The 12452-nt window shown below is 39.2% G+C and overlaps 1 protein-coding gene across 8 annotated transcripts in view; it reads right to left on the minus strand.

Moving 5' to 3' along the window:
• DCUN1D4 (defective in cullin neddylation 1 domain containing 4) overlaps window positions 1–12452 on the minus strand; it is a 66672-nt gene that overhangs the window by 38684 nt on the left and 15536 nt on the right. For all 8 annotated transcript variants that reach the window (XM_019741034.3, XM_019741036.3, XM_019741032.3 and 5 more), the window contains 2 exons: window positions 7307–7377; window positions 7091–7130 (listed from right to left, as the gene is read on the minus strand). In XM_019741034.3, coding sequence (XP_019596593.3) covers window positions 7091–7130; window positions 7307–7377 — 111 coding nt within the window. The remainder of the gene's footprint in view (window positions 1–7090; window positions 7131–7306; window positions 7378–12452) is intronic.

The following is a 12452-nucleotide window of genomic DNA, read 5'->3' on the forward strand; positions in this document are numbered from 1 at the left end:
GTGACAGATGGAAAGTGAAGTAAGTGAAGTCGAGGACCAAACAAGTGGCCCAGCAGCAAAACCCAAGCTCTCTGCCACTATGACTGCCACCTCCCCTAGGCCAGAAAAGCAGAGACTGAGAAGCAGAAAACTAAGGACAGAGCCCTAGGGAATGTGGATATTCAGGGGGCTGGGGAAAGAAGGTAAAAACCAGAGTAGGGAAAAAAGCCTCGAGGAGAGTCACGTCCTGGAAGCAGAGGAGAGTGTTTCGAGGAGGGACGGGCGGGCGGCACACAGAGCAGCGCAGGAGGGAGTGAAGGCGCACCCTGCACTGAGCACTCGGGGCAGGAGCAACGGGCCGGGCCGTGAGGGGAGAGGCCAGATTGCACGGGGCTGGGAAAGGCTGTGAGGAGAGGGAGTGAAACAGCGGACATACAAAACTCCTTCCAGAAAGCTGCTCGGGAGGCAGGGAGGCAGCTGTCAGTCGCTAACAGTCACCACCCAGGAAGAGCAATGCTCAGGACTGGAACCTAAACGCCACTTTATACCGAGGCTTCCACCGCTGTGCTAAGTGCTCAGGGTGACTCAAACGCTCCAAGAACATACCAGCCAAGAGCACTTACTCTGTTATGAAACAAGACGGCAGCCTGACTGAGGTGTCCGCCCAGGGCCAAGGACCAGAAAAGGCATGTGCTCGAGGACCCAGCCTGCTACTCCAGCACCCCAACCAGGGCTAAAAAGACGACACTCAGCTACCTCTCCCGGGGGCCCAACCAGGCCTTCCAGAGGAGGGAGTCAGGGTTTGTCTGAGACTTAAGGCACCCCCGGATCTCTCTCCCCATCACAGCAGCAAGAACTGAAAGAGAATGAGCCGGAGAAAGGGCCTACCGCCACAGGCACCTCATTCATCCTCCCTGGGAAATGGTGGTCCAGTTTACAGACAACACCAAAGCACACACAAAGGTCCCAAGAGCTGCAGTGACCCAAGCTTTTGCAGACTGCCAAAATTTAAGAAAAAGATTTAGTCTTGCCCATTAATGCCTTGGGGTGGGCCCTGCAAAATTAAAAAGCACACCCCGTCTAGCTGAAAAGCCTGCTACACTGCTCGGAATTAAGAGTCTGCCTTACACCTGGCGGCTTGCTTCTCCCACCGTGGACATGCTTTGTGTGAAGGAAAGACACTGTCTTCCAGTAATGGTCATGGTTTGGTTCTGAGCATCTGGTCCGGCAGTAACTGCTCCCTTCCACCAGTGTTTGCAGAGCACAGAGGAAAATGTACTTACCTCCTCAACCCGTGGGAAGACGAACACTATTTAATGTCTTCACCAATATTCACCAGTAAAGTTTAATCCACCAGCTGCTCTACTATGCTTCTTCATAGAAACACTGGTATAATGTCAGGCTTTCACTGAATCTCACTTGTCAAGAGTATCATGTATTTGGTAAATATACAAACATTGTAAATTAACCAACTTTTTAAACTTTCTTTTATTTTTTTTCCTTACTGATGAATGCTTTCTGTTAAAGAGTTTCACAAATCACCTTTTCTTGCGTCAGCATAAAACTTATTCATATTCGACCCCTAAATCATCCCAAATTTGACATTTTATTCTTTCACTTATCTGACATTTTTATCTTCTAGGTAAGAACCATCGCTTTTGTTCAGCTCTGTCCACTCGAATCATCAGCATAAGCGAGTGGCTGTTATGAGACCATCTTTCACAAAGAAACAACATCTGTTCCTTCCCTGACGCTCATTACAGCTCAGGCCCCCACGGCTCGGCTCCCTGCTGCTCTCACCCTCACCTCACAGGAGGGAGGAGTCCAACTCAAACCCCCGTGACGCTGCAAAGGACGACACAGCACAGCTCCTCAGGTAGAACCCTAGAACCTATGGCAGCGAAAAGTTTCAGACTACATAAAAGCTATTTTTTTAATGCTGAGGAAAATTAAGTTTACTTAAAATAATGTGCCAACATGAACCAAATCAACAAAACAGAGAGAATACAACTCAAGTTTGCCCCAAGCCCTCCACCCCAACATGGCTCCAAGGACCCTACCTGAGTAGGGCAACAAGTAGGGTTTTAGTATATGTGCTGCCAAAGCGAGCACATCAACAAGTAGGGTTTTAAGTGCACGGATACAAAGGTACACCTTGGTTTGCAGGGCCCTGTTTGGTTCACCTGTGTGTACACAACAGCTAACACAGTATTACAGTGCAGTAATAATCAGACATATACATTGAGAATCCTATAGTAGACTTTCAATAAATATTTGAATAAATGTGTTCCTATAACATGCATAAATCAAATGCTGTTAAAATTCAGTACATTTCCAGATATTTAAAACACTTATGAATAAATAATACACCATTATTTTTGATGTTTTTTCTAATTCTCAGTAAAACAAGCACTTTTAAGATTCCTGGCAGGTAAGAGTTTTTTTTTCTTTAATACAAATATTCCAGAGTATTTGCTTCTTAAAATAACTCTGTGCTAAGTCTTTTTATAATAAAAATCCTTAAGTCTAAATGAATATGTTTTACAAATTTGCATTTATCTGTATAGTTAAATTTAGACTTTACTGACTCAACTTCTATCACAATCACAAACAATGAGCTATTTTGACCCTTTAAACGTACCTACTTAGATACAAACAATCTGCCATTACAGGGAGAGGCAAAACATTAAAGTCGATGTTTTAAATAATAACAATAAAGCACTTTTAAAGTTATCTTACTTATCTTCATAAAGCTGAGGGGTGTTATTACTACCCTAATTCTAAAGGTAAGAAAACTGACTAATAAAGAAAACCTGAAAGTTCCAAGATCGACAAATACTTAACAAATAAAAGTGACTGCCTGATGAACTTTAAGATACCCAGAAATTAATTTGAAATGATCGGAGCTGCAAGTTTTCATTCTTTCACAAACATGCAAGAAAAACAGTGATGAAAAAGATTATAGGGAACCCTCTTAAATCTCCTAAAGAATGTTTCACAGAAACATATGAAAGAGGAAAAGGTTTTTTGTAATAATAAGAAAGAAGGAGGAAGAAGAGAAGAATAATCTCAACCAGTAATCCCAAACTATGATTTGGGCTCCTCAAAATTATCCTGATTGATATTCTCATGCTCAGTCTAACGATCTCTCTATTAGATGAACAGTGAGTAAAATCAACCCTCCCAGTTCTCCCATCATTAGACGCTATTTCTTGATACCGGGGTTTTTAAATGATCCTTAGGAAGGCAATAAAAATTGTTTATAGTTTTTAACTCAAGGGTTATGATTTTAGTTCGGGTTTATTTATTTTCCATTCAGTGTTTAAAGAGAACAAATAAATTCTTCTACTAATGAACTATGTTTTCAGATAAATCAGGTAGTGAATGAATATAGCCATTCTTCCCACATTAAACAATTAGAAATACTGCCAACATTTTTCAACATATCTATCCTAACATTTGGCCCCAGAAAATAAATTTTAAAGAATAACGAGTTTATCTGGCTCAGACCAAAGGCCCTTTACAGTCAAATCCAGTTGGTTCTTTTGCTACTGTGTTTCCCCGAAAATAAGACCTAGCAGGACCATCAGCTCTAATGAGTCTTTTGGAGCAAAAATTAATATAAGACCCGTCTTATTTTACTATAAGACCAGGTATGATATGATGATATGATATGATATGATATAATATAATATCAGGTCTTATATTAATTTTTGCTCCAAAAGATGCCTTAGAGCTGATGGTCCAGCTAGGTATTATTTTCGGGGACCCACCGTAATAACTAAGCATGTTATTCTCAATAAATGCTATCTCAGAAGGTGGTGCGCTGCCTCTTTTTTTCTTTTTTAAATCTTTTTGCTTGTGGGCCTCATGTAAAAAAAGGTCCTGTTCAGGATTTGTTTTCTGTAAGACACATACAATTGTGTGCCCAATTTCTAGTCATCCACAAACAACAGGTCAAGAATTTCTGACTTTTCCAAAATTAGTATAAATGCATGCTCTAATATAAACAACTCACTGTCTAGTTTTTCATTTCAGTGAGTTTGTTGTATCATATAGCTTTATTTCACTTAATAACATTTTACGTGGTTCAGTACATTTTATAGAGCTATTTCACCTCACTTTTCACTGAACAGTGTCACAAAGATACAGTAATTTGAGTTGATAAATAGATTGCAATTTAAGACATCTTACCAGTACCTAATATGTTATTTCATTTTCTTGAACAGACCATTGAACTACTTGCTTGCTTGAGTAAAAAACTATTAAGTGTCTATATGCACAAATTTTATCCTACTATTTAAAGCTAAAATATTTCCTTTCCTTTCTCTTTTAAAAATATTGACTTCTGACATCTATCATCTTCATCATTTTTTTTGTCTACTTCTCCAATATTAACTCTCTGTCTAACACTCGTGTGTGTATGTGTGTGTGTGTGTGTGTGTAAGATTGAAAGCACCAAAGAAAATCATTAGAGGAGACAGAAGGGGAGCTTCCAGCCTCTCCTGCACTTGGGGTTGGCTCTCCACACACACTTGTTACAGATACTGCTCAGATTACGGATGAGCCAAGAGATTTGAACAGGACTACAATGATTAACTTTTTCAGATTTCCAACATTATAGATTATATGTTGTTTAATTTTAAAGGCTACTCTGTCAGGTATAGCAATCACAAGTGGTGCTATAACCAGATGGAGAATGTTAATGAAATGGACAAATCTAAGAAATTCCTAACACTAATTGACACTGACTGGCAATTACGAGGTACTAGTAACTGGACTAACACGTCATGTACCAAACATCAGACACACCCACTGTCCCTAAGGCGCGAAAGAGGAGGCATGAGGCCAAAGATACTTTCCACTTTCATCTTCCTTAATTACAACTTAGCTATTAAACTGCCACATTCAGATTAAGTATTTAAATATGAAATTACTATAGTAACAATACTCAATTTTAATCCAAAAGTCAAAGTTAATTACATAATGTACAAGATTCAGAGCTTAGAACTTTTATTACCTTTGCTAAGGGAAGATAACCTAAAGGCTTTACAAACAAAATTCAGTTTTAAAAATCAAAACTATACTAACTCTTAAATTAAAAAAAAAAAATCCCCAAAGCCTACAAACATATTGTTCCTGAATAGGAGAGAAATGTGCTCTTTTTTTTTGTTACTATTAAAAGTAGCCCTGAAAACTTTTATTTCAGCATTTTTGGTAGTAGCTGAAAGTTAAACATACTTAAATGTATATATCAATAGAAACATATCATGATATATCCATGAACTGGAAAATCATGCACTCATTAAAAAAATTAAGTTAATGCTTTATAAATCTGCTACTATGAAAAGATCTCCAAGATATACTGAATGACAAAAACAAGAGGCACATACAAACGCACACGGTATGTGAGGGAAAAATATACTATCACCATCATCACTTGGGAAACAAATATTAAGAATATGAGCGTTACCTGTAGAAAGTCAAATGTGGAATACTCCTGGGGAATGGGAGCTGGGGTAACAGAATAGGACAGAAACCTTCGCTTTCTGTTTTATACCTTTTTGACACTTCTTTTAAAACTGTGTACATACACTACTTTTAAAATTATTAAGGAAACTTTTGACTGTCTTTGACTTGATCTACATATTATACAATGAAACAAGAAGATCCGGTGCAGGGACACTGGCCTGGCCTTCTAGGACACTCCTGGCACAGTCTCTGCCCCCATCTCTCACTCCTACCCCTGGGAGGAGGAGTGTCTGATCTAACTGGTGATACAGAAGAAGGAGCTGAGCGGAGGGGCCCAGCCCTTCCTGAACTCCCTTTCAGACTGGCCTGCCAACAGAAGCTCAGGCCTTTGCACTGTCACTAGCGGGGCCCGAAGGGGGAGAGCAGCTGTGCTGGCCGGTGCTCATCCAGCTGTGGCAGTGACTGAGTGTAAGGGTGTCTGATTCAGGTGAAACACTGAAAAGCCTCTGCATTTTTGCTGCACAACTAAGCTGTGTTTTCCAAAAAACTTGTTACTTCAACCTTCATCTTGCGCTTAATTTTCAAATGATTCTGAACCAATTTGGAGAGGTTCCAAAAACCTCCAAGATATACCATTAAATGAAAAAAAAGAACGATGCTGTATAGTGTATACTGTATAGTATGATCTCATCGATGCTAAATAAAAAACACCACTATAAAAATATACGCTTGTATAAAAATGTCTGAAAGAACAAACATTAAACAGGGTAAAGAATGGATTGGGAGACGGGAAGGAGGACTGTCACTTTTTCCTCCTCAATTTACTTGTGTGCTATTCAAAATTCTCCAGCAAGCATGTATTCATATATTTTTGTGGTAATTTTCAAAATATTTTAAATATATTTTAATAAGTTTTGCTGGAAGTTTTAGTAACTACAGATCAAGCGCAAGTTTCTAAACTTTATGGTTACCAGCAGTTTCGAGAAGTGGTTCTCAAAGTGTGGGCTCCAGACGAGCTGCGTCAGCACCTGGGAACTTGTCAGATATGCAGACTCTGGGAACCCATCCCAAATCTGCAGAATCAGAAAGTCTGGGGAAGGAGCCTAGCAACCTGTTGTAATAAGCCCTCCCCAGGTGATGATAATGCTACAACAGTATGAGAACTATGCGGCTAGAGAATCATTTACAATAATCAAGTTTCAATTTTCCCATTTATAAATCTTCAGGACCTTTACCGCGCGCGCACATGCACACACACCCCTACCTACCTATAAATCATGTTTCATCTCAACAAACATTTATGGAATACCTTTCAAACTGCGTTAGTGTAGTAACTTTTTAGTATAAACTAAAATACTTCAGTAGATAAATGGTATCTTGAAACCATAGGGAGAATGCCCAGCCCCCTTTTAAAGGGACTGAAGCATTGTCATAAGCCAAAGCCCCAGAACAGATTTCCTACTAGGAAGGAACTGTAACATGGCTGCCTCCATACACACTGAAAAACATCCTCAACCAAATAACAACTTGTTAATGGAATGTTAATACAATGTTGATTATTCTCAGCTAGTATTTTTCCTTCGTAACTTTATGTTAGGAAGTTCATTTAAAATTAAATAGTATTAGCATTTACAGATACCTGTTTGGTGATCGTCTTGGCCAACGTCTTCTGTTAGATTCTGCAAGAAATATGTTCATTAGTACCAAGAAATCACATACCACACTGCAAGTTTTAAAATTCAGTATTTTCATAAACAGCTGGTATCTTAATATCTATAACCTAAATTTTTATCAAATACACTTAAAACAACTATTTTAAACAGTTGGTAGTTTTGTCTTTAAAAGATTGACTTACTAGCTTATTAAGGGTGTGGTAGATCTTATGAATATTTGCCAGTGTTGAGAGATGAGAATTCAGCTGAAAGTCTTTAAAAGAAAAAGGGGAAAAATCAGTGTCATTCATTTCCCACAGTGCAAAGACTATAAAAAACAGCATTCACAAGTGAAGATAAACAAATGTTTAGATACAGTTGAATACTATCTCCATAAATTTGATATTTATTAAATAAAATATAACAGGCAACTACTGACCTAGAAATAAAGTCTAACAATAAAGCTAAAATTCCAACCAAATGTTAGAGTTCATCAAATTTTCATGTGAATTGTAAGAAAAACAAAAATACTTCAGTACTTATAAAATCCTACCAGCAATGAACCTGAACTTAACAGAAAAATATCAATGTTATCAAATTAAACAAGTCACACAAATAGAAGACAGATCTCAAATGAAACTGATCATTTCTCTTTCTCTTTGTCTTCCCCAGAATTACCAGTAAAATATCAAGCTCCCCGGAAGAAACTAATAGACCAACTTCTCAATCATTCAGCAGTTTTTACAGTATATTTATTTTGTTGGCTCTTACACCACAGAGAATAACAAAGGAATCTAAGCCCCTTGCCCTCCCATTAGTCAAACACAGACAAATCAAAGAATGATCCTGCAAGCTGAGCCCGGCAAGCCCTGTGATGGAGTCTGTTACTGCAATATTACATGTGCCACAGAACCAGACACACAGAAACAGAAATCACACTCTGAGAGAAGTAGGCCCAAATCAAAGAATGTATCCACACTGAATTATTTCCAACAGTTGTGGAGTTACTAAATCATACATACAAGACAAATTACGTTGCTCCACCTAAGAATCCCACACAACATAAAACTTGAAGGTTAAACTGTTAGGCTTTTGAATCTCTAATTTCAAATTATTTTTAGCAAGCTAAGTATGCTAGCATACATATTAGGCTATGTAAAAATTAGCTAAAAGTCTGAATAATGTCATATTTGACTAAGCATTAATAGATGTGTTTTCATAAAATATAAGAAATTACATTAGTTGTTTTTCTTTACTATCATAAAGGTTAGTAAAGGTTAGTCTTGAAAGTAACCTTGAAAAGATACTGTATCTCTCCAAGTTATGCCATTCTGATTAAAAAAGGGGAGGGGGGCATCGCCCTTCATGGGGGTATTTATTCAGGACATGTATCAGATGTCAAGAACAGACCCAAAGAGCAGACTCCACAATACAAGCTGTCTATGCAGGGGGCCTGGACATTCTGGGCTACGGCTTGGAATCTGGAAAGCAAGCTGATTTCCCTGCCAGTATTTAGAAAGCTTTACTTTCTTTTCTACATGGTGGCAGTAATCCAGTTCTTGGCTGGCCTGCAGGGAAGAGGGGCCAGCAGGAAGCAAAGCCCTGACACTGATGCTCCACTGCCAGGAGCTGCAGGCCCTCCAGGTCTCCACCGCACGTGTATACTGCTCTCCCTACCAGGTGACAGCCAATCACCTACCACCATAGTCACAGCCATCAAGAGGGGTCCAGAGAACCCGAGCTTTTGGCTGAGAGGCAACCAGAACAGGGGCTCAGGCTCTAAATAGGCCTCGAACATAGACAAGTGTTTATTGTTTGGCATCTGAATGGTTCAGCCATATTTAAGGTAAATGACAACATAAGGTGGCACAGAAGCTCTTCCATTTTAATTAGAGCATTGTACAGAAAAGTTTTAAAAAGCATGAGGGGTGTGTGAGTGTATGTCTATGTGTGTATTTACTTACTCATGTTTATATTTAATAAACATGGACAGCGATCCCTAGAGCTAGAAGCAACAGCCCTCTCCTGAGCTGCCAGAGGCAATGGGGTACTTAACCATATACCACCCCCCACCCCGCATCTACTCCAGAGCCATAACCCCCCTTTTTGTGGTCTCTCAATTTAAAAATAGGAATACAAATGATACCTTCCATTATCATCTTGATATTAAATCCTGAGTTAAAACTCCTGGGCACCCCCGCAAAAAACAAAAATAGGAAATTTAAGGGTCATGATTCTTTTTTTTCACTGAGGCCACACAGGAGGGAAGAGAGCAGTGCGGTTTCCAGGGCCACCGTGCTACACTTGTTCACACCCTGACGTCAATTCACCAGTCAAAATTCACATACAGAATCTAAACGAGTTGTAATAACTACATCCTTCTACACACACACACACACACACACACACACACACACACACGTCCTGCCCAAATAACCACTGTGCTTCACTACCTCTCTCTGGAGTCTTACATCTGGTTTGAATCTCAGGTCCGCTAGTTCTTTAACCTGACCTTTGAATGTCCTCGTCTGTAACATGGGATCACAGTGCCTGCATGAGAGACATCCTTTACAAGGCCTGGACCAAAGCAAGTGCTCAATAAAAGGTATCAACTATCACCATATCCTCTTGTACCATTTTTCACACCACCTAGCTTCTAAAAGTGTCTCTAATTTCCGTAGGTCCAAGTCAAGCCCCAGCACAGAAACCCCCAAGCTGGCGCTCCCTCTGTGACTGAGGCACATGGCCCGACACATCTCCACAGCCTATAGGGCCTCGCTGCACTCATACATCACCAACTGATATTCATGACGGTCAAAGGTCATCTCTACACAGTGGAAAACATCTACAGGAGTCATTAAGACCAGGTTCTATACATGAAGTTTCATGTTCACAAACAGAGAACAACGAAGTCCATTTCACAAATCACATGTCAGCAAGTCTCCATTTCCACATCCAATGGCTACCACCGTCACCACCGCGTCATCGCTTCACCCCCCAAAAAAATCAGTAAAAAGTAAAGGAACCAGCAACATGAATCCTTTTTCTTTAGTTTCACCAAGGTAAGAAGAAACTGAGGAGACACAAATTCAAGGAAAAAAAAGACAAAAATGGCCTTAAAAGATAAATCCACAAAAATTAATACATATTAAATTTATGGTTCATCTGTTCAGTGCTCAGGGCAAGTAATAGCCCTTAAAATCTAAAAAAAGATTTCACATCTTTAAGGAATAGATGTTAAGAGTAAAGATCAAATGCTTTACAGAGAAAGTATTTAGGAAAGCACTAACTGATTCATAAAAATCTCCTTCGGCTCATATTTCAATTCCGAAGGAAATGCTACGTTAAGTCAACTTTATTCCACCATCAAAAGGCTCTTTAGAGTAAAGCAGTGACTGGGGTTGACTCTCCTGTGTGACATGCAAACCCTATATTCTAAATTAACAGCAACAAATGGCTCTGTAAAAAGGCACAGCCTGCGTGATAAATAGCTGCTGAAATTATCTTCTGGGTATTCTTACAACTACCAACAAAGGCTGATGGAGCATAAAAGTTTTCTGGGTTGCTGGATTTTTTGTTGTTTTGTAATTACCATTTGCTGTAATCCACGTAACACAGAAGAAAAAAATGTGTGCCTCTGAGAGGGTGCAAGTCCATTCCCCCAAACTACCCCAGGTAGAGAGTCCCACAAAATAGACCAAGACATAAATATCTGTAATGAAACAACTACAGGTAAGTTCAAACAATGACCATCAACCAAGAGAATCAAATTTTAAAAATTAACAGTCTTTCCGTAAGAGGGTAAGAAAACAATTTAAATGTACAAAAATTAAAACCTTTCCTTTATGCCACAGTCACTTGTACAATACAGCTGGGAGGTGATCTCAATTTTAATAGGAACAAAAAGCAATAATACACGTAGGAATAATCTTAAATATGCAACATTCAAACGAAGAAACAATAAAAGCTTACTGAAAAACATAAATACAGAGATACTACATTCCTGGAATGAAAAGTCCCAGTATTATAAAGCAATCCTTCTCCCTTTACTAAACTACAAAGTAATTGCAAATTCCTATTCTTTGCACCTCCCAGTTTCCCACCCCTAAGAAAGAGGTGGGGAAAGGGAGGGAGTCAGACAAACTTGGCAGGTTGGTTCTAAAGTTCATCTGAAAGAACAAACATGCTAGGTTGGCCAAGAAATTGTTGAAAAGAATGAGGAAGAACTTGCCCAGATATCAATACATAGTATAAAGCAGAGGTTGGTAAACTCTCTGTAAAGACCAGATCATAAATATTTTAGGCTTTGTGGGCTATATGATCTCTGTTGCTACTACTTTGCCATTGTAGCTCAAAAGCAGCAATGAGCACTGTATAAACAAATGAGTGTGTTCCAATAAAACTTTATTTATAAAAAACCAGGTGGTGAGCCAGATTTGGCCCATGGGCTGTAGTTTGCCAATGTCGGATATAAAGGTACATTAGTCCCCTCTTATCCGTGGTTTTGCTTTCTGTGGTTTCAGTTGGCTGAGGTCAACCACAGTCCAAAAACATTAAATGGAAAATTCCAGAAATAAACAATTCATAAGTTTTAAATTGTGTGGTGTTCTGAGTAGCGCAATGAAACCTCATGCCTGCCTGAGACACGCACCATCCCTCTGTCCAGCGTTACCCATGCTGTACATGCTCCCTGCCCATTGGTCACTTAGCAGCCCTCTCCTGTACCAGATCAACTGATCAACTGCCAAGTTATCGCAGGGTTTGTGTCCAAGGAACCCTTCTTTTACTTAATAATGGCCCCAAAGCACAAATGTAGTGATGCTGGCAATTGGGATACGCCAATGCGAAGTCATAAAGTACACCCTTTAAGTAAAAAAAAATGTATGTATAGGAAAAAAACATAGTATATATAAGGTTCAGTACTATCCGTGGTTTCAGGTATCCACTGAGGGTCTTGGAACACACCCTCCACAGATAATGGGGGAGTCTGTATAGTAACTGTAATGGTAGGTACATGTGCAAGACAACAAACGAATGGAAGAGAGTTGATAAACATGTATGTATGCATGTATGTACATATGTATGAACACAAATATAATCAATATATATAATAAAACTGCATTTTAAATTAATGGGGATGAGATAATTACTTAGTAAACACAGGGGCAACTAGCTAGCATGTGAACAAATTTAAAGTAATTCCAAACTCACACAAACGTGACAGATGGAAGGGGAAGGCATGAGAGGGAAAAGTCCTAATTATAACCTCAGAGGCCTGCACACTCTGCCTCTAGCTGTCTATTCACTCTCATGTCCTATTCATCTTCCCCTGGCTCATTATTCTCAGTC

Source organism: Rhinolophus sinicus, chromosome 1, assembly GCF_057876585.1.
Source record: "Rhinolophus sinicus isolate RSI-liver-muscle chromosome 1, RSI-T2T, whole genome shotgun sequence".
Classification (NCBI taxonomy): domain Eukaryota; kingdom Metazoa; phylum Chordata; class Mammalia; order Chiroptera; family Rhinolophidae; genus Rhinolophus; species Rhinolophus sinicus.